We start from the raw sequence: 23,164 nt of genomic DNA on the forward strand, positions 1-23,164 counted from the left end.
TTGGAAGTAAAGAAGACTTTTCTGACTGGACATATGGGGCATTAGAAAAAGAAAAGAATCAAGGATGATTAGAAAACTTTGGCGTAGGTATTCTGGTTGGATTTGCATTTATTGAGATGAATAAGCCTGTGGGAAGAACAGATTTAGGGGGCTAAGTGAAGGTGAATTGCCTTTGGACATGGTAAGCTTGTCAGGTAGGCATTTAGATAATATGAATCTTGAGTTCCAGGAAGAGATCTCACCTGGTCTCTGTCTGGAGATAGAAATTTGTGAATCATCAGTGTTAGATGAAATTTAAATTCAAAAATTAAAAGACTACATCTGCTCATTTAGGAAGTGAGTGTAGATGGAAAAGGGAAGAGCATGACCTGGAGCACTCCAGTGTTTAGAGTTGAGGGCAGAAAGGAACAATTGGCAAAGAAATCTCCTTAATCAAATACTTTAGTACCTGTGCATTGAAGTATATGACTGTTCACAGAAAATTGTGGTAATTTAAGACCCAAATGGATCCAGATCAGGTCAGGTCATTTTGTCACCAGTGAGTTATTAAAAAAACCTTTTGATTTTCAGAGTTTTGAATTTCAGGATGATGTGAACACATCTTGGAAAAGATAGGACTTTGTACCTTTTTTTTTTTAATTTTTTTTTGCTTTTTATGGCCACACCTGTGGCATATAGAGGTTCCCAGGCCAGGGATCGAATTGGAGCTGTAGCTACAGGCCTATGCAGCAGCAATGCAGGATCCAAGCCGCATCTGCAACCTATACCACAGTTCATGGCAATGCTGGATCCTTAACCCACTGAGCAGGACCAGGGATCAAACCTGCATCTTCATGGATACTAGTTGGGTTTGTAACCAGCTGAGCCACAATGGGTAATCTGGACAATGTACTTTAAAAGGAGAGAAAGCACATGGCATAGAAGCAGAAATGAACATGATTTGTCAATGACAATAAAGAAAACTGAATTGACTAAAATCATAGATGTATGTTGGAAAGTAAGGATAAACAAGTTTGAATAGTTAGAACCAGACTGTGAAAATCCTTGAATACCATTGTGAAGTGCTAATATATGAAGTGGTAAACAACAAAAAGAATTATCATATGCAGTTGATTTGAAAATTATTCTTTCAGCTGTTTCTGTGAGTGAATAGAATAGGAAAGCACTTTAGTCAATTGGCCAGCATTTGTTGAGTAACTGCTTAAAATTCTATCACCATTACTAGTATTACTAATAAAATTGTTGCCACCTTCTTTTGAACCTTGCTGTGTTCCTGTCATTGGACTATGGATTCTACTTAAATTTCTTATAGGAGTTATAAAATATATCATGTGGTCTTTGTCTTTGAAAATTGTATAATTTTGGTGGAAAGAAAAGTCTTAAGGCATATAGTTTAAACTATAAAATATTCTACTTATATGGATGTTTCTAAGGGATAGGATGTTCTCTTTTTTTCCCAGATGCTGGTCCTAATCCTGATTCAGATATATGCTTGAAATAAAGACTAGTCTGTTAGCCCTCGAGTATGGTGAATTGTTTTGGTTTTGTATTCACTAGCCACTAGATTATATGGTAATCTAATATGGTTTTCTGAGGATCTTTATTTATGGGAAGGGGGTTGCCCTGTGTAGATATTCAGCTTCTCAGGTAAGGTGTACCACCTATTACTGTAAAATAATAAATCTGCATATCAGTGTAAAAATATTTTATGGATTTGGGAGATTGAGGCATGCCAACTGACTGTTTGCTATTAGGAAAGTTTGTGAAAATGTATTTTGGTTTTCAGAGCTTTTATAACAATTGTTCTAAATCATTTATATAGTTATTTAATGTTCATCTTTCTCACTAGAGTATAAGGCTTTTAAGTTTAGAAACTGACTATGTTGACTATAGTATTTCTAGGGTGTTGCGCAATGACGTGATAGGTACTCAGAAATATTTTTTAATGAATAAATGAGTAAGTTCAGAGTTGAATTATATACCAGCAACAGAGATGATTTTAGCCTGAAACCACCCTGAAACATGATTCTTTACCTTCAATGAAATTGATTTTATTTAACTAAAATGTAAGAAAAGTATTCATTTGAAACTGAGGAGTATTAAAATATGTATGTGTGTATATATATATATATATATAGTTTAAAAATTTTTAATTTTATTTATTTATTTTTTGTTTTTTAGGGCTGCATCTGTGGCATATGGAGGTTCCCAGGCTAGGGCTGTAATTGGAGCTGTAACTTCTGGCCTCCGCCACAGCCACAGAAACGCAGGATCCAAGCCATGTCTGTGACCTATACCACAGCTTACAGCAACGCCGGATCCTTAACCCACTGAGCAAGGCCAGGGATCAAACCCACAACCTCATGGTTACTAGTCGGATTCATTTCTGCTGTGCCACAATGGGAACTCCTATAAAACTATTTTTATCTTAGGATATGCTTGACTGTCAGTTGCAGACACTTCTTGGTTGAGTTATACCAATGGTTCTTTTTTTTTTTTTTAAAGTGTTGCACCCATGGCGTGTGGAGGTTCCTAGGCTAGGGGTCTAATTGGAGCTGTAGCTGTTGGACTGTGCCACAGCAACGCAGGATCCGAGCTTGTCTACAACCTACACCACAGCTCACGGCAATGCTGGATCCTTAACCGACTGAGCGAGGCCGAGGATGAACCTATGTCCTCATGGATGCTGGTCAGATTCGTTAACCACTCTGCCACAACGGGAACTCCCTAGCAGTGGTTCTTAAACATTGATTTGCACCTTACCGAACCAGTTAGTTTTTGATTTCTAGAGAATAATAAATTAATTCTGAAATTTTAAATTTATTTATAACTAAATTAATTTAAACCTGTATTGAACTATATTTTGATCTATTTTAACTGTGACTTTGAGTTCTTCCTGATCTCTTTGTCCTCTTCCCCCATACCCATTTCTCATGTTCATCAGTAATTCCCTCTGTTCTGATAAATCTTTGTTATGGTCTGTCCTGCAGAGAAAGAGATGCTGGTTGCAAGTTTTGGAGATCCCTGTTTTTTATGGAACACAGTTCTGTAAAATTTTCATAAGATTCCTTGGCAATAATATACACTTGTGATGGACCTTAGAAATACTGCTATGTTAGGATTGGGTTCTGATTCCGAAGGATTTTCAAGAAAGAGTCCCTCTGCCATCAGTACAAGCACACTGGTCAGCAAGAGAGAAGTAGAGCTAGAAAACAACGCAAAGGAAGAGGAGGACCTCCGCAAGTGGAATCGGGAAAGAAATACTGAAGCAGGGAAGGATGATGGTTTGACTGATGCACAGCAACAGTTTTCAGTGAAAGAAACAAATTTTTCAGAGGGAAATTTGAAATTGAAAATTGGCCTTCAGGCTAAGAGAACTAAAAAACCTCCAAAGAACTTGGAGAACTATGTATGTCGACCTGCCATAAAAACGAGTATCAAGCACCCAAGGAAAGCACTTAAAAGTGGGAAGATGACAGATGAAAAGAATGAACATTGTCCTTCAAAGCGGGTAAGTAGAATTCCCAACAATATGTGGTCATTAACAATATTTGGGGAGTTCCTCCTGCGGCACAATGGGGTCAGTGGTGTCTCTGCAGTGCCAGGACACAGGTTCAATCTCTGGCCCAACACAGTGGGTTAAATGATGCAGCATTGCTGCAGCTGCAGTGTAGGTTGCAACTGCAACTCAGATCTGATCCCTGGCCCATGAACTCCATATGCCATGGGGTGGCCAAGAAAGAAAAAAAAAAGCCCCCAAACAAACAAAAAAAACCCAATATTTGGATTTCTCTATTAATTTTTATCAAGCCTACGTACATATTCCAGGATGTTTGATTTTATTCTTTATATGTTATTTCCACCTAGTCTGTTTTATGAATGTAAAACAGGCTTTGAGTCTTGTCAGAGATAGCATACACATTATATATTTGAATTTGTAAAATTATGGCAAATATTTTAAATGGAGTATATCCAGATTGCTGTTCTGATGTAGCCTACTGTAAAGAATACTGGATTTGTAGTTAGGAAACCTAGATTTGTATCTTGCCCTCCTACTTAATAGCAGTGTGATCATAGACAAATTAACAGAGAAGAAATTGAGGCTCAAAGATGTAAAATGATTACAATACCACATACCTTTCAGGATGGTTCTCTTCCTGTGACCTCAAGGATTTTCAGAAAGTCAAATCAAAAAGATTTTTATCTAAACATTTTTACTTGAAACAGTGTTAGAACTTGTCTTGCACAGATAACTTTTAAAGGGGTCCAGGATGATTATCTTTAGTGATCTTTCTGTAATTCTTTTTTAAATGGGAGTTGCAGTGTTTATTTCAGGTTCTCTCTCGGAATTTTTTTGTGTAGGTGGGAATTCCTGGGCCAGGGATTGAACCTGCACCACACAGCAGCAACCAGAGCTACAGCAGTGAGAATATAGGAGCTTAAAGCTGCTAGGCTATCAGAGAACCCCCCGTAACTTTTTTTTTGTCTTTTTTTTTTTTTAGGGTCGCACCCGGAGCACATGGAGGTTCTCAGACTAGGGGTTGAATAGCAGTTGTTGCCGCTGGTCCCACACCACAGCCACAGCAATGCGGGATCTAAGCCTCATCTGGGACCTTCACCACAGCTCACAGCAGTGCTGGATCCTTAACCCACTGAATGAGGCCAGGGATAGAATCTGTGTCCTCATGGATACTAGTCAGATTTGTTTCCGCTGAGCCATGACAGGAGCTCCTGTAATGGTTTTTAAGTAGTACCAATAATGAGGTTTTATTCTGAAAAGATTTCACCCACAAAACATACTTACTCTTGATATATTATAAACTACTACTGTTTTTTTTTTAAATTTTTTTAATAGTTATTTCCCCAATACAATTTTTTTCTACTATATAGCATGGTGACCCAGTTACACATACATGTACACATTCTATTTTCACACATAATCATGCTCCATCATAAGTGACTAGACATAGTTCCCAGTGCTACCTACTACTGTTTATATCTCATTTATATTGTTTGTAGCAGAATTTGTAGTAGTTTATATCCCACTTACATTGTTTGTACTCTGTGGTTCCTGAGGAAAGGTGTCTGTATACTTACGAAACTGCTGGTGATGAGTAGGTGTTTATTTTTCCGACACTTACTTTATCATAGGCTATTGAATATATTACTTCCCTCTGAATTACTTCTTCATAAATAATAGAAAGAGTACGAGTTATGGAGTCAGAACCAAATTCAAATCCTGGCTTAATAACTGGACAAGGCAATTTGGTTTCTCTTACTGTGCTGTGGTTTTCTCATTTATAACGTGGGACAATTGATGCCTATCTTAAATGATTATATAAATAATAAATTTCAGTAACCAAGACTTGGAAACAACCCAAGTGCCCATCAACAGACGATTGGCTTAAGAAGATTGTGTGTGTGTGTGTGTGTGTGTGTGTGTGTGTGTGTGTGTATACACAGTAGACTATTATTCAGTCATAAGAAAGAATGAATGCTATTTGCAACAACATAGATAGACCTAAAGAGTACTAATACACAGTGGAGTAAGCCAGAGAAAGACAAATACTGTATGGAATCTAAAAAAATGAATCTTATATAAAACAGAAACAAACTCACAGACCTGGAAAACAAACTTATGATTATCAGAGGGGGGAGAGAGAGAGGGAATGACAAGTTAGGAATATGGGATTAATAGATACAAACCACTACACATAACAATAGATGAGCAACAAGGATTTACTCTCTAGCACAGGGAATTATATTCAATATCCTGTAATAATCTTTAATGGAATAGAATCTGAAAAAAAAAAAATCTCTTTGCTCTATACCTGAAATGAACACAACATAAATCAACTTTACTCCAATTAAAGAAAATTAAATTTATGTGTAGTATCTAGCATATTATAGATTCTTATAAATGTTCTCTTTAACTTTTTTCAGCCTAAAGTAGAGCATTACAACCTGGAATCTCTGGAAGGGTTTGAGTGTGTGGTTGCTCTCAGAATATGACAGTCTGTGTGGAATTTTGTGTGTTCGTGCAGATGCATTTTTACATAGCTTTCACCAGCTTCTCCGAAGGGTTAGTGACTCCAAAGAAGATTAAGCACTAGTGGCTAAAGAGGGAAAGGTGAATTACCATGAACCCTGTTGGTAGTCTAAGAAAGTTTGAGGGTATTGTTTCATTTACTTTAAAGTAAGGCTTTCGGAGGTTCTGTTGTGGCTTAGCAGGAATATTAAGAACACAACTAGTTTCTGTGAGGATGCAGGTTCGATCCCTGACGTCGCTCAGTGGGTTAAGGATCCAGGTTGCTGCAGGCTGTGGCATAGCTTGCAGATGCAGCTCTGTTCCCACGTTGCTGTGCTTGTGGCATAGGCCCGCAGCTGCAGCTATGATTCAATCCCTAGCCTGGAAACTTCCATATGCCACAGGTGCAGCAGTAAAAAGAAAAATAAATAAATAAGTCTGTACCAAACACAACTAGAAATATTGTCTTGCATTCTTGAAAAGTAGTTGGCTTTTTGTCATTTGGTTATTTTTAATTTTTTTTTTTTTGTCTTTTTGCCATTTCTGCCACGGCATATGGAGGTTCCCAGGCTAGGGGTCGAATCAGAGCTGTAGCCACTGGCCTACGACACAGCCACAGCAACTCAGGATCCAAGCCACATCTGCAACCTACACCACAGCTCACGGCAACGCTGGATCCTTAACCCACTGAGCAAGGGCAGGGATTGAACCCGCAACCTCATGGTTCCTAGTCGGATTCGTTAACCTCTGAGCCATGACAGGAACTCCTTTTTAATTAATTTTGAGATTTACCTTACCTTGCTGCTTTTAAAACAAATATATATATATTTTTTGTCTTTTTTTTGTCTTTTCTAGGGCCTCACCTGAAGCATATGGAGGTTCCCGGGCTAGGGGTCAAATCAGAGCTGTGACCACCAGCTGACGTCAGAGCCATAGCAACGCAGGATCCGAGCCGTGTCTGCGACCTACACCACATCTCACGGCAACATCAGATCCTTAACCCACTGAGTGAGGCCAGGGATCGAACCCACAACCTCATGGTTCCTAGTCAGATTTGTTAACCACCGAGCCATGATGGGAACTCCAAAAGCAAATATTAGGCCTTGTATTTCTAGTAAAAACAGAAATACAGATCTTACATTTTATCTCTCAGTAGAACTATTCTCAGTAATGTTCAGAGGGGAAAAAACAAGACCCTCTGAAAAAATAATTTGCTATTGATTATTAACTGTGTCTTTTTTTTTTTTTTTTGGCTTTTTAAGGCTGCACCTGCGACATATGGAAGCTCCCAGGCTAGGGGTTGAGCTGTAGCTGCCAGTCGTCTAGACCACAGTCACGGCAAAGTAGGATCTGAGCCACATCTGCAGCCTACAACACAGCTGACGGCAACACTGACTCCCTGACCCACTGAGTGAGGCCAGGGATTGAACCCACATCCTCATGGATACTAATTGGGTTCGTTTCTGCTGCACTACAACGGGAACTCCCAAGTTTATGTCATTTTTAATAGCAAAAGTCAAGTTCCGTTCCATAAGTGAAATTTTCCCTTTCTTGTATTATGTGACATATAGTCAGATTTATAGTAGTTTACTCATGGACTCTGTTAGAACGTTTCAAAAATGTTTTTTTTTTTAATTTCAATCTAATGATTAGAAACTGGCACATTAATAACTAAAGTTTAAAGCTTAGTTCATTCCTTTGAGAAATATTAGATGTTCTTCATGTCTTTTAGTTAAAGTTATGTAAGTTTCAGATTTTAAGTGTCCTAGTTTTGTTTTTTTAAATGTGTTTCCCCCTAGTTTTATTGAGATATAATTGACATACAGTATTGTGTAAGTTTAAGATGCATTTGGTTATTTTTAATTAATTTTTGAGATTTACCTCACTGTATTACATTTTGTCAAAACTAGAAAATTTCATGACATTTAGTGTTGTCAGGAATATAGAGGAACACTATACAATGGAACACTATTCAGCCATAGTTAAGAACAAAATAATGCCATTTAAAGCAACATGGATGCAACTAGAGATTATCATAGTAAGTGAAGTAAGTCAGAAAGTCATACATTATGATATTACTTAATATGTAGAATCTATAATATGGCACATCTGTGGGAGTTCCCTTTGTGGTGCAGCAGAAACAAATCCGACTAGTAACCATGAGGTTTCGGGTTTGATCCCTGGCTTTGCTCAGTGGGTTAAGGATCCATTGTGGCCATGAACTGTGGTGTAGGTCACAGACACAGCTCGGATTCCGCATTGCTGTAGCTGTGGTGTAGGCTGGCGGCTGTAGCTCCAATTCGATCCTTAACCTAGGAACCTCCATATGCTACGAGTGCGGCCCTAAAAAGTAAAAAAATAAAAAATAAAGTATGGCACATCTAGATGAACTTATCTATGAAACAAAAACAGACTCACAGGCTTAGAGAACAGACTTGTGATTGCCAAGGGGGAGGGCGAGGGAGTGCGATAGGAGTTTGGGGTTCGTAGATGCAAACTATTACATTTAGAGTGGATGAACTATGAGGTCTTACTCTGTAGCACAGGGAAATATATCTAGTTTCTTGCGATAGACCAGGAAAGATAACATAAAAAAGAGAATATATATATATATATATATATATATATATATATATATATATGATTGGGTCATTTAGCTGTACAGCAGAAATTGGCACAACATTGTAAATCAACTATACTTCAATTTCAAAAATTAAAAAAAGTATAGTGGAAGCAAACACTGTCATACCCTGTTGGTGGAGAGTATATTGATGTAGTAACTTCTCAAGAAAAGTTTGCTTGTATTTGTCATGAGTAAAAATGGACAATTCCATTGTTCCACAGTGTCACTGATAAACTATCATATAGAATATTTGCAAGTATATACCAAAGTGTATGTGTAAGATATTTATTAAAAGTGTAGATTCCTGAGGTTCCCTTGTGACTTAGCTGGTTAAGGATCCGGCATCATCCAGTAGCTGCTGTGGTATGGGTTTGATCCCTGGCCTGGGAACTTCCACGTGCCACGAGTATGGCCCAAAAGGAAAAAAATGTATGTATATTCCTTAGGCCTTCTTTTTTTTTTTTATAATTTTTAATCTTATTTATTTATTTATTTTTGTCTTTTTGCCATTTCTTGGGCCGCTCCCGTGGCATATGGAGGTTCCCAGGCTAGGGGTCGAATCAGAGCTGTAGCCACCGGCCTACGCCAGAGCCACAGCAACGCGGGATCCAAGCCGCGTCTGTGACCTACACCACAGCTCATGGCAACGCCGGATCCTTAACCCACTGAGCAAGGGCAGGGATTGAACCCGCAACCTCATGGCTCCTAGTCAGATTCGTTAACCACTGCGCCACGACAGGAACTCCTCCTTAGGCCTTCTTTATGGTTCTGACTCAGTATGTCAGGGTGTTTTCAAAAATATCTTCATTGAGAAGTTCCCATTTTGGCTTAGCAGATTAAGGACCTGACATTGTCTCTTTAAGGATGTGGATTCGATCCCTGGACTCACTCAGTGGGTTAAGGATCTGGATTGCCTCAAGCTGCTGGGTAGTTTGCAGATGCAGCTCAGATCCAGTGTCCTGGTTAAGGTGTAGGCCTGCAGCCCCAGCTCTCATTTGAGCCCTAGCCTGGGAACTTCCATATGCTGCAGGTACAGCCATAAAAAAATTAAAAAATCTTCATTAAGATATAATTCACATATCATACTATCCACCCATTTAAAGTGTACAATTCATTGGTTTTGGTATATTACATTATTAGGTTTTTTTAAATCGTGGTGAAATATATTTAATTTAGAATTTGCCATTTGGGTAATTTTAAAGTGTAAATTCAGTGACATTAATTTCATTCACAGTACTGTGCAACCATCCCAACTAGTTTTGAAACATTATCACCCCAAACAGAAACTCTGTAGCCAGTAAGCAGTAACTCTGTATTGCCCCTCCCCTAAGCACCTGGTAACCTATAATCTACTTTCTGTCTCTATAATTTCCTATTCTAGGTACTTCATGTTGGTGGAATCGTACAGTATTTGTCCTTTTGGGTCTGGTTTATTTCACTTAGTATAATGTCTTCAAGTTCATCCTTGTTGTAGCATATACCAGAACCTCTTCCTTTTTATGGACAAATAATACTTCATTGTACATTTATACCACACGTTATTTATCTGTTCATCATTTGTGGACACTTGGATTGCTTCCACATTTTGAGTATTGGGAAACATGCTGCAGTGAACATTGGTGTGCAAACATTTGTTCAGATTCCTACTTTTAATTCCCTTGGGTATATCCTTAAGGTAGAATTGCTGGATTCTATGATAAGTCTGTATTTCCTTTAGCTTTTTGAGGAACTGCCAAACTGTTTTCCATAGCAGCTACAACATTTCATATTCCATATTCCCACCAGCAATGCATGAGGGTTTCACATACTCTAAATCCTCATCAACACTTATTATCGTGTGTGTGTGTGTGTGTGTGTGTGTGTGTTTTAAATAATGGCCATCCTAAAGGGCATGAAGTTATCTCACTGTGGTTTTGCTTTGTATTTCCCTGATGACTAATGGTGTTGAACATCTTATTAACTGCTTGTATATCTTCTTTGGAGAATGTCTATTTAAATCTTTTGGCTATTTTTGATTCCTAGTCAGATTCGTTTCCGCTGAACTCCTTTTGGCCATTTTTGAATTGTTTTTTGTTTGTTTTTGTTGCTGAGTTTTCAGGGTTCTATATATATTCTGTAAGACTTGCTGGTATTTTTTTCCCATTCTGTGGGTTCTTTTTTACTCTCTTGATAGTGTCTGTCCTCTGATGTACAAACATTTTCAAATTCAATGAACTCTAATTCGTCAGTTTTTCTACTATTGCCTGTGCTTTGGTGTCACAGCCAAGATATCACTGCCAAATCTAATAAGAGGATTTTCTCCATGTTGCCTTTTAAGCGTTTTTTGTTTTGTTTTGTTTGTTTTGTTTTGTTTTGTTTTTTAGGGCCGCACTGCACCCACAGCATGTGGAAATTCCCAGGCTAAGGGTCTAATCGGAGTCGTAGCTGCCACTGTATGCCACAGCCACAGCAACTCTGGATCCAAGCCATGTCTGTGACCTACACTACAGGTCGTGGCAACACTGGATCCTTAACGCACTGAGCAAGGCCAAGGATCGGACCCATGTCTTCATGGATACGAGTCAGTCGCCTTACTGCTGAGCCACAATGGGAACTCCAGTTTTTATAGTTTTAGCTCTTATGTTTAGGTCTTTGAGAGATTTTTAAGTACACCACTCACCCTGAACTTGCTCTCTGAATTCAGACACTGTGTAAGATATCAAGGGATACTTTGGACATGGGAAACTGTCATAAAAAATAAAAAATTTTAATGGTTGTTACTGGACTAGCAACTATTGCCTAGGTGATACACTCCTATGATTCAATATTTGAAAGCTAAAAAATGAAACAATGAAACATTGTTACCATCATTATCCTTCTTTCCCCTCTAAGTACTCAAATGTTTTGGAATCTTCTTTTAGCCATCCTGTGATAATCCCCTGCTAACTATGGTAACTAGTTAAGCAGAACAACTCCTTTCTCAGCCAAAATGAAAACTTTGCTATGTTGAAATTGTCTTACTTCGAAAATAAACAAGAACAAATTATTTGGAACCAAAATTGGTACAAAGAAACTTGTGAGAATGTTAATAACTTCAATATCATTGCCTTTGATATCTCCCACAAATACGTTACATATATACAGCCAAATACATGTAACTACCCCCCATGTTAAGCAATATAAATGGTAGTATACTGTACACACTGTTCTGCATCTTTTTTTTTTTTTCCACTTAAATAGTATATTCTGGAGGGTTTTCTATACAAAAACTAAGAGAACTTCTTTAGGACTTTGAAATGTGGGTTACAAGTTTGTTTTTTCCAGTTTGTCATTTGTCTTTAGAACTTACTTATTTTATTTTTCTATGTAGAAGTCTTTAGGTTTTTACTGCATTTAATTAATCTTTCCTTTTATGGCTTCTAGAATTTGATATATCATTAGAAAGAGCTTCACTCCAAGTTTATAAAAGATCTTAATAGTTTTTATGGGAGTTTTTAATGTTTCATTTAAAAATATATAAATACTTGACCCTTTGGGAGTTTATCATGATATTTAATATGAGTTGTGAATCCGCTTTTATCTTTTTCCAAATAGCAAGTTGTCCCAGTACTTTTATGAAGTGTCCTCAGATTTGAGGCACTACCTTTACCATATACCAAATTTTCACATGTACTTGGTTATGGCCTGATTTCCCATTTTGTGTTACTGGTCTGTTTATTTGCCAGCATCACAGTTTTAATTATTATGGTTTATGTCTGGTAGGATTAATCCTTCCTCATTACTCATATTTTAGAATGTTCTTTGCATTCTTACCTATTTATAAACAATGTGATTTTAATAAAAATAGGTTTTTTCTAGAATTTGTCTAATTGATTATAAAGGCTATATTTTGTTCATCTTTATCTGTGGTTGAACTTGGAAGCTAATTGGTGGGTGATTTCCTAGAGAAGCTCTGAGTTTGCTTTGCCAGGAATTAGGATGTGTTACTAACACCTTTCCTGGGGACCCCACTTTGCCTCTAGGCCACAGATTGGTGCCTTTACCCTCTGGGCAACCACGCCTGCTTAGGTCAGCTTTTCTTATTCTTTTCTTCTGGTACCCTTGGAGATTTTTCTTAAATCTTATAAAGCTACAAAGCAACAGATTGAGTTTTGTTGTAGTAAAAGGTTCTTCAAAGTACTTAGCTGGCTATGTGGCTAGGGTGGAAATCACCTGATTGTTTTATAAGAAATAGGTTCATTATTTTATAATAGATTTTCCGGTTTCATTTTAATTTGTCTGTAGTGGAAAGAGATACTTGCTTTTAAATTTCTGGCAAAAATCTAGGTTTGACCGTCTTGCAACTTCATGTAGTGTTTGTGTCATTTCATAAGCTGTCAGAACAGGGTAGTCATTCTTCTATTGCAATATTATAGAAAGTGAAAGTAGAGGTGGAAGTCATAATATTTACTTATATTTATCACACACTAACTTAAAAGGAGAAGGGGCAGTGAGTGGTACTTTCTTTTTTAGCATTTAAACAAAATTCCAGTTCTGGAATTATGCAGCATAGCTAGTTATCCATGATTTTAGTCTAATTAGGATACTAAGCAAAAAAAAAAAAAAAAGGCTTTTGTAACAAATAAAAATAGCAAAAATACTGTTTGCTCTAGCAGATGATTCAAACTGAAACTTGTGTGAGTGGAAAGGGATTGGGGGGATATTTCTATACCACTGTATGCTGATTATAAATTAAATCAGGAATTCCAGTAGTGGCTCAGCAGTTACAAACCCGACTAGTATTCATGAGGAAGGAGGTTCCATCTCTGGCCTCACTCAGTGGATTAGGGATCCAGGATTGCCTTAAGTTGTGGTGTAGGTCAAAGACCTGGTTCGGATCTCATGATGCTGTGGCTGTGGTGTAGGCCGGCAGCCACAGCTCCAGTTCAACCCCTAGCCTGGGAACTTTGTTGGAAGTTACAATAACTCTGGCTCGGGTCGTCACTGTTGGAAAGTGAAACACGTGGACAAGGAGAAATCTTGACAAGGCTCTTTACTTCTGCAGAAGGGCGCAGGCACTCCAAAAAGTGTGCTCCGAACAAAGGACCCTCCCCTATTTATCCCTAACGCAGGTGATGTACCTGTCCCCTTCCCATTGGTCATTTCAGGGCGCGCACACTTCCCGGTTGACTAATTTGAAACAAATTGTTACTGGGAGAAGAGGGAAAGGGGAGGGATGGGGGTGGTCGCAGGAAGGGAAACTGGAGCAAAATGGAGTAACCAAGATTTCCTTTGATAGAAAAGACATTATGTTACTTTCCACAACTTCCATGTGCCATAGGTGTAGCCCTAAAAAGACAGTCGATCAGTCAATCAGTAAATAAAAATGTCAAATAACATTGAGATTTGGTACTGTCTTTGTCATTGAATTGTTTATTTGATGTCATTTTACTCTAGTTAAAAGGATTGAATGAGCACAATGAATTATAAACAAAATTTATAGTTTTAATTATAATTTTCCTGTCAAAAGATATTTTCAGTTTAGAAAATACTGTGCTGATTTAATAGATTATATAAGAAACGGCCCATTGGATATATATATATATATATTTTTTTTTTTTTGCTTTTGCTTTTTAGGGCCACACTTGTGGCATATGGAAATTCCCAGGCTAGGGGTCGAATCAGAGCTGTAGCTGCTGGCCTACACCACAGCCACAGCAACACCAGATCCAAGCCTCATCTGCAGGCTATACCACAGCCCCCAGCAACACTAGATCCTTAACCCACTGAGGCCAGGGATCGAACCTGCAACCTCATGGTTACTAGTTAGATTCATTTCTGCTGCTTCACAATGGGAACTCCATTGGAAATATAATTTTGAACTTTAAAGAGTGATTTTTTTTTTTCCTTTTTTTGACCACCCTGTGGCATATTGAGTTCCCAGGCCAGGGATCAGGGCCAAGCTGTAGCTGTAGGGTAAGCTGCAGCTGCAGCAATGCCAGATCCTTAACCCACTGTGCTGGGCCAGGGATCAAAGCTGTGTTCCAGCACTCCCAAGACGCCCCTGGATCCTGTTGCACCACAGCAGAAACTCCACAGATAAATTATTTTTATGGAGAATTACTAAAACCCAGTGAATCCAAGTATTCTAATTAAGGCTTGTTGGCCTAAGATTTTATTAAATTACAGAATTGATAGATTAACACAGGTTCTTTAATAAGAAAATATAGATAATAGTAACACTATCTCTGTTCTTGCTCAATATGGTTAATTTGCCTGGCAGTCTTTAAAATGTTTAACACAGATTCCAATTTTGAAATGAAATGTTGAGGGGGTAAATGGGTTTAATATCACCTAGGTTTTGGCTTTTCTTTCCCCAGCATTTCTGTTAAATAGCAGTAGTCTATTAGGTTTTCTGCATATATTAAGTACTTCCTTTGAATTATATCTTCTAGTAGATTAGTCTGATTTTTGGATAAAATCTATATATTTTTAATTGAGTACAATTCAAATACTATAAAATTCACTCTGTTAAAGTATACAGTTCAGTAGTTTTTAGTATATTCAGTATATTGGCTACATACAGAGTTGTGCAGACACCACCACTGTCTAATTTCAGAACATTGTCACTACCTTAAATGTGTATTTTTATTTTGTCTATTATACTTTAGATAACTGATCATAGGACTGATATTTTACTTTGTACTTTCACAAAGGAGAGTCAAATTTGTATCTCTTAATTTTGAATATAATCTCTAGTCTCAACTCACAGCATTTATTTATCCTTCCATATAACATTTGAATGCCTATCCTGTGCAGTAAACAAGTAATTATAATGTAATATGATAATTTCCATAATAGAAATAATATATGGTGTATTTAATGAAATCGGAATTGTTGGGAGAAGCTGCTGAAAGGAGAATATGCATGGAAAGCTTTACAGAGGAGCTTATATTTAAAATTAGATATTGGATGGAGTTCCCTTCACGGCTCAGAGGTTAGTAAACCCGACTAGGATCCATGAGGATGTGGGTTCGATCCCTGGCCTCGATCAGTGGGTTAAGGATCTGGCGTTGCCAAGAGCTGTGGTGTAGGTCAGATGCGGCTTGGATCCCGTGTCTCTGTGGCTGTGGTATAGGCTGGCAGCTACAGCTCAGATTAGACCCCTAGCCTGGGAACCTCCATATGCCAGGGGTGCGGCCCTAAAATAGCAAAAATAAAATAAGATATTGGAGTTCCCGTTGTGGCTCAGTGGTAGTGAACCTGACTAGTATCCATGAGGAATCAGGTTCAGTCCCTGGCCTTGCTCAGTGCGTAAGGATCTGGCATTGCCATAAGCTGTGGTATAGGTCACAGACACGGCTTGGACCCTATGTTGCTGTGGCTGTGGTGTAGGCTGACAGCTGCAGCTCCAATTTGACCCCTAGCCTGGGAACTTCCACTTGCAGTGAGTGCGGCCCTAAAAAGACAAACAGATAAATAAATTTTGAAAATTAGGTATTGACATCTTTATTAGAATTTTCTAGAAAGAGAATGGCTTTGGTAGCAAAATTGCATTTATCATGTCTTCTGGACGTTTGTCAGTTGTGCTATAAAACAAGAATTTGACAGCCCTTTCGTGTAGATGAGTACTGAAAAAATATAAAGAACGGAGGACAAGTGGAGAACTTAACAATCTTTTTGTATGGCACTCAAAAATTTAGGGAACCTCCACTTCATTTTTTGTCTACTCTTTCTCCCTCCCTCCCTCCTTTCCTCCCTTCCTTCCTCTCTTTTTTTGGCCACCCCCGAGGCATGCAGAAGTTCCCAGGCCAGGGATCCAACCCAAGCCATAGTAGCAACAACACCAAATTCTTAACTGCTAGGCCACCAGGGAACTCCTGTCTACGTTTTCTTTTTTTGTCTTTTGCCTTTTTTAGGGCCACACCTGCACCATATGGAAGTTCTGAGGCTAGTGGTCAAGTCAGAGCTACATCTGCCGTCTTACACCAGAGCCACAGCAACACCAGAACCGAGCCATGTCTATGACCTACACCACAGCTCACAGCAATGCCAGATCCTTAACCCACAGAGCGAGGTCAGGGATCGAACCCGCAACCTCATGGTTCCTAGTTGGATTCTTTTCTGCTGCGCCATGACGGGAAGTCCAAATCCTGTTACTTTTAATGCTCTGAAATTTTAAAGCAAAAATTACATGACTATATTGATTTTTTTGTTAGTTTTTAAAGTTTTGTGGTCTTAGGAAACATTTTAAAGTTAAAATTGCTTTTTTGGAGAGTGTTTTTTTTTCTTTGAGAAATTTAGGGTTACCTTGTGCTTGTGGTAAATAGGAACTATCATTTACAACTGTGATGTTAAATCTTACCAAAGACAGGAGTTCCCATTGCAGCTCAGCAGTAATGAACCTGACTAATATCCATGAGGATGCAGGCTTGATCCCTGGCCTCACTCAGTGGGTCAAAGGATCTGGTGTTGCTGTGGCTGTGGCATAGGCCAGCAACTGCAGCTCTGATTTGAACCCCTAGCCTGGGAACTTCTATATGTGGTGGGTGTGGCCCTAAAAAGCCAAAGTGGAAAAAAAAAACTTACCAAGATAAAGCACCTTAATTTTATTTCACAAATCTATTAATAGTGAATTACCTTTGTCTTCTTACATGAGTGATGGTCAAGCAGGGATACTGTTGGGGCAGATTGATAGAGCCTCTTTAGGACACTAAACAGCAACAGCTGATGGCATTAGAGATCGGGTTTAAGGATGAGTTGCAAGGATTTAACTATTAAAGGGGCAAGAGAAGTGAGGTGTATTGGGGAGTCCAGGTACAGCTGACAAAGCTCAGCATGACCTTTGGATGTTGTTGGTCTTTTTAAAGATTATCTGTAGGTATATGTGTATTTATCTTTTAACATCAACTACAGAATCCAATAATTGGGAGTTCCCTTTTTGGTGCAGCAGAAACCCATGAAGGTATGGGTTCAATACCTGGCGTTGCTCAGTGGGTTAAGAATCTGGCATTGCCATGAGCTGTGGTGTAGGTCAAAGACGAGGCTTGGATCTCGAGTTGCTGTGGCTGTAATGTAGGCAGGCAGCTGCAACTCTGATTCAACCCCTAACCTGGCAACTTCCACATGCTGCCAGTGCTGCCCTTAAAAAAAAAAAAAGCTAGTAATTAAGAATTCTCTTCCGGAGTTCCCATTGTAGATCAGCCGTTAAGAACCTGATATTTTCTCTGTGAGGGTACAGGTTCGATCCCTGGCCTCACATTGCTGCAAGCTGTAGCGTAGGTCACATATGTGGCTCGGATCCATTGTTGCCATAGCTGTGGTGTAGGCCTGCAACTGCAGCTCGGATTCGACCCATAGCCTGGGAACTTTCATATGTTGCCATTACGGCTGTAAAAAAAGAAAAAAGTTCTTAACAGAAGGAAATGAAACTTTTGTTGTTTGTCGGATTATTCCTTATTCCCCCCCTCCCCGCCACTAGTAGGTGGAAGAATATGAAGATGTCATACAGAATCTATTTAATAGACTTTGCCTTTTTGTTATAAGTATCACTTTTGCTCCAGGAAGTCCGTAATGATAGATGTTAAGATAGGTATATATGATTGGGTAAAGTCCTGTGAGGGAAGGGGGCAATAGTTTGCATATTAACTGTGGCTTCCTTTCAACCCCTTAATATAAACATGGGTCTCCAAGCTAGATTTATGGTGTTCCTAAGGCTCTAGTTTCTCCAAAATCTGTTAATCTAAATTGAGAAAATACAGATGTCAGAAATAAATAATGTTAAACTGAAATAGTAATGAGAACTCGATTTTTAAACAAAATTGGTTCTGAACTATTAAATTTGGTCTTTTTCTACTCTTTAACAGCCAAGTCCTGATCTGCTGTGTATGTTTTACCTTCTTTTTTGGAAAACATTTCAAAGTCAAATATACAAGTTTACACTGAAGTTCTGCTACTATATTAGGAAGTTGGAGTTTAGGAGGTGCTCAAATGTGTTTTGACACAAATTCACAGATGGTGGATATATATACTAGAATATTTTAGCTGTTTTTAGCCAAGTTTCATAGAATTGCTAACATCTGAGTATGCATGTGAAAGGGAAAAGATTATCCTAACAATTGCAGGATTCAGTAGTAACTTTCACAGATAAAAACAGTTAAACAAGATGGAACCTGCATCTAAACCCCCACCCCTTTCCATTTTTCACAAAATTGCTGAGTATGATTATCCTATAGTTCCTGTCTAGCCCTTGATGATGGGTAGAGGGCTACAGATAACTGCTGAAGAAATCACAAGTAGAAACTGAAAATTACAAGCTAAAGGTACAGGAGCTTAGTAACTTTTCCTTTTAAGCTGTTTGTTAATTGTGGACCCTTAGGAATTCTCATACAAGTGGAAAATCTGCTAGGCATACTTGCTGATTTTTTTTTTTTTCTGTTTTTCTTTCAGCCTTAAAGTGAATTGTGTAAGATAGAAATGAAAAATTAGGAAAACCAAGGTTAATAAGTTCCTAAATAAAAAGAAAAATGTTTCCGTATACAAAAGAGAAAAGAAGTAAGTCAAGGGAGTTCCTGGCATGGCTCATCGGTAATGAACCCAACTAGCATACTTGAGGACGTGGGTTCAATCCCTGGCCTCAGTGAGTGGGTTAGGGATCCGGCATTGCTGTGAGCTGTGGTATAGGTCTCAGATGTGGCTCAGATCTGGCATTGCTGTGGCTGTGGTGTAGACCGACAGGTGTAGGCTAGAGGCTACAGCTCCTATTCAACCCCAGCCTGGTAACGTCCGTATGCCGCGGGTGCGGCCCTAAAAAGAAAAATAAAATAGTAAAAGAAATAAGTATTATTGGTAGTAATGCTAGGACATGTGACTGTCTCATGAATTTCCTGGTAAGGCACAACTTTGGTGAACCCTTATAACAGGTCAAGCAAAAACCTTCCTTAGTCACAACACAGTGGTGAATTAAGCTGTCTGTGTTAATTCCATTTTTAAAAAGCCCTGCATTAGGCTCTTGGTTTAAAAAAACATTTTTAGTTGTCAAACACCTGTTGAAAGCATTTAACATCTTAGTGACTCATCCACTACAAGGTGGTACCAGATTGTTATCAAACAAGGGCTCTTGTTCCCATGCAAAGAGCCAAACTCTGGCAGTGGGTGTTTGCAGCAAAGTAAGGGGTTTTTTGCAAGGCACCAAGCAAGGAGAATGAGCAGCTCATGCCCATGTTAGGGGGGAGGGTCTTAGGATGCATGATCAGCTCATGGACTTTCTAATTTTTTGGTGGTGAAGGTAATGGTAATGTTTTTGGAAGCTCAACCTGCTGGTTCCAACTAGTCTGGGGTCTGTGTTCTTGGTGGCAAGTCCCATGTTCTTGTTGTCAAAGGCTATTCAAGAGGGGAGAGTTGATGGTATGTAGGTATTTCCATGTCCTGCTTTGAATGGAGCTCTGTTTTCTTACATCTGTATTGCTTTCTTGCTTTGGAGGCTGCTTGAGCTAGAATTATTTTGCAGTAGAGAATAGAAAAGTTGACATACAGCCCAGCTTCTTCATGGTAAAGGCTATTACACAAATTCTCCTGAATCTTCACATTTCTGTAAAGGCTTCTTTTCTCTCTTTAACATACATGAGACAGACTACTAAGAGGGCAGTCACAATCTGCCCTAAGCCTTGGAGGCAAAACAAGGAAGGTGCCACTCTTTTATCAAAATACCATCACTTGTAGAAATTGGGAGGGGAAAAGCAAATCCCTTTTATTGCACTGAGCTATCTCTGCTATAAATGTACTGGGAAGATTAAAATTACCATGTTAGTTTCATCAGGTTCAACCCCAATTCTTGCTTTCATTTTGTAGAAACTTCTCTAATCAACACTGCATTTGGCTGATTGAGCAGTTCATTTTCTCTTAAAGTATAGCATGTTAGAGATATCTGCTTGAGTCTGTGTGTGGTTTGTTTTAATGGTGGACATAATGAGGTGTGGTGAACGTGAACGTTTCTCATTTTATTGTTGATCTCGCTAATGAAAAAAGTCATTATTGAAACAAATCGATAGGAGGCATAACTTAGTCCCAGAGAATTTAGCCTAAAGATCATATTGACTCACTAATTCACATGCTGCTTTTTTATTTGTTCATATCTTTATTTCATTTTGATGACCATAAATCATTTCAGAAATGCTCATATACAGACTGCTCTATAAGTGCACATTGCTCATAAATTCTGAAATACAGTTGCATGGAAATGAATGAAGAGTTTTTGGGGGAGATAGCAGAATTAAAGGCCCTATATAATGAGATAACAAAACCGAGAGCACTAGAGAAACTTCATGAGTAGGGAGAAAAGTTTGAATATGTGATGAAAGAAAAGTTTTTTCCTGTCTGACCTAACTTTGTGAGTCTAAACTACTGGATACCTTATTCTAAATTTCACCTCTTTCCCAATTAGATAGGGATTTAGGGGCAGAAATCCTGAGAGAAAGACTGTAGATTAAATTAGGAATGTGCTGCAGTGGTGATTTTTCACATCAGGGAAGAATCTAAAGACTTCTTTTCCTCTGTTGATATCTGGAACAGATTGGCATATTATGTTTGTTCCTTAAATTATATTAATGGCAAGAAGAGCTATTCCATATTATTACTGTTCTTTTATTATAATATCCTCTGAAGCAATTAAACTTCCTCTAGCAGTATATTTTGCTGGATTCTTGATCATAATGGGGCAGTATAGTATAATAAGGGTGAGCATAGATTTTGGACCTCAATCCAGAATATAGGGTTCAAGTGCAGTACCTATTTAATGGCTTGTAATTTAAGATAAGTGCATTGTGTTCTGCTTTTGAAAAGAAGATTTTGTGATTTTATATCAAAATACTTGATTTAATTATCTCTATGTTAAATTATCTTTAATAATTTTGTTTCGGGAACCCTCCCCCAAATCCCATTCTCAGACTTTTGGTTTTCTTTTGATTGTATGCCACAAACTGAACCTTTGCACATTTCTTGAAGATGTTTTCTGAGTATTTTTCAGAAGTTGATTTAAGTTTCTTGCCTTACTTATATTTCTGCTTTTTCTTTCTGGGCCTTGCCCACAGCATATAGAAATTCCCAGGCCAGGGATCAAACTACAGCAGGGCAACAGCCTGAGTCGCTGTAGTGACAACACTGGATTCTTAACCCACTGCACTACAAGGGAACTCCATATATTTCTTAGTTTTAACATAGTTTTGTGAGTAACTTTTATTCCAATCACTTGGAAAAAATTTGTTCATAAACATTTTTCTTTTTGGCCATGCCTGTGGCACTCAGGAGTTCCAAGGTCAAGGATTGAACCCCTGCCACAGCAGTTACCTGAGCCACAGCAGTGACAATGCTGGATCTTTAACCTGCTGTGACACCAGGGAACTGTATAAACATTTTTCTTTACATTTTTTTTTTTTTTTAGTGGTTGTCCTGCAGTTTGTAATATATATTTTCAACTAAGTCCATTAAAAAAAAAATAACACTGTATTGCTTCACAGATAGCTTATAATAATAAAATAATACAAAAATCCTCCCTTCCTTCCATGGTCTCTTGTATCATTATTGTCTTTCATTTCACTTACACATAAGGATGTACATACACACAATAATATGTTGTTGAATATATTTTTATTTTAAATAAACTGTTCAATCTGTTAGATCAATTAAAAAAATAAGAAAAATTTTTACCTTCACTTTTTCTTCTCCAGTGGTCTTTTTTCTTTATGTAGATCTGAGTTTCTGACCTGTATCAATTTTTTTCTCTCTGAAGAACTTCTTTTTCTTGTTCTTTTTTAAAAAAATTCTAGTTAATTTACAATGTTGTGCCAAAATTGTACAGCTAAGTGACCCAATCATACATATATATATACACATTCCCTTTTTTATATTATCTTCCATCATGGTCTATCCCAAGAGACTGGGTATAGTTCCCCATGCTATACAGTAGGACCTCATTGCTTATCCATTCTAAATGTTAATAGTTTACATCTACCAACACCTAACTCCCAGTCCATCCCACTCCTTCCCCTTTCTTCCTTGGCAACCACAAGTCTGTTTTCTATGTAAAGAACTTTTTTTTAAATACCATGCAAGGCAGGTCTATTGGCAACAAATTCTCTCAATTGTTGTTTGTCAGAAAAAGTCTTTGCTTCTTCCTTTTTTTTCCCCAGCCGTGCCTGTGGCATGCAGAAGTTCCTGGGACAGGGATCAAACCTGAGCCATAGTAGAGACAATGCCAGATCCATAACCCACTGAGCCACCAGGGAATTCTTCTTTCTTCAATTTTAAAAGATAATTTAACATGTTACAGAATTTGGGGTTATTTTTTTTTTCTTCTAAGACTTTAAATATTTCATTCAACCCCTTTCTTGAATGGTTTCTGAAGAGAAGTTGGATAGAATTCTTTTTGTTCCTCTGTAGCTAAGAAGAGGGTCTTTTTTTTTGTCTTCTTGCCTTTTTTAGGGCCGCACCCGCAGCATATGGAGGTTCCCAGGCTAGGGGTCTAATCGGAGCTGTAGCCACCGGCCTCCATCACAGCC

The 23,164-nt window shown here is 38.2% G+C and overlaps 1 protein-coding gene across 5 annotated transcripts in view; it reads left to right on the forward strand.

Moving 5' to 3' along the window:
- The window catches only part of ASH1L (ASH1 like histone lysine methyltransferase), a 185,672-nt gene that overhangs the window by 26,703 nt on the left and 135,805 nt on the right, over positions 1 to 23,164 (forward strand). For all 5 annotated transcript variants that reach the window (XM_047784346.1, XM_047784348.1, XM_047784345.1 and 2 more), the window contains one exon: positions 2,991 to 3,511. In XM_047784346.1, the coding sequence (XP_047640302.1) occupies positions 3,092 to 3,511 (420 nt within the window). In that variant the 5' untranslated portion in view covers positions 2,991 to 3,091. The remainder of the gene's footprint in view (positions 1 to 2,990; positions 3,512 to 23,164) is intronic.

This window comes from Phacochoerus africanus, chromosome 6, assembly GCF_016906955.1.
Source record: "Phacochoerus africanus isolate WHEZ1 chromosome 6, ROS_Pafr_v1, whole genome shotgun sequence".
NCBI lineage: Eukaryota > Metazoa > Chordata > Mammalia > Artiodactyla > Suidae > Phacochoerus > Phacochoerus africanus.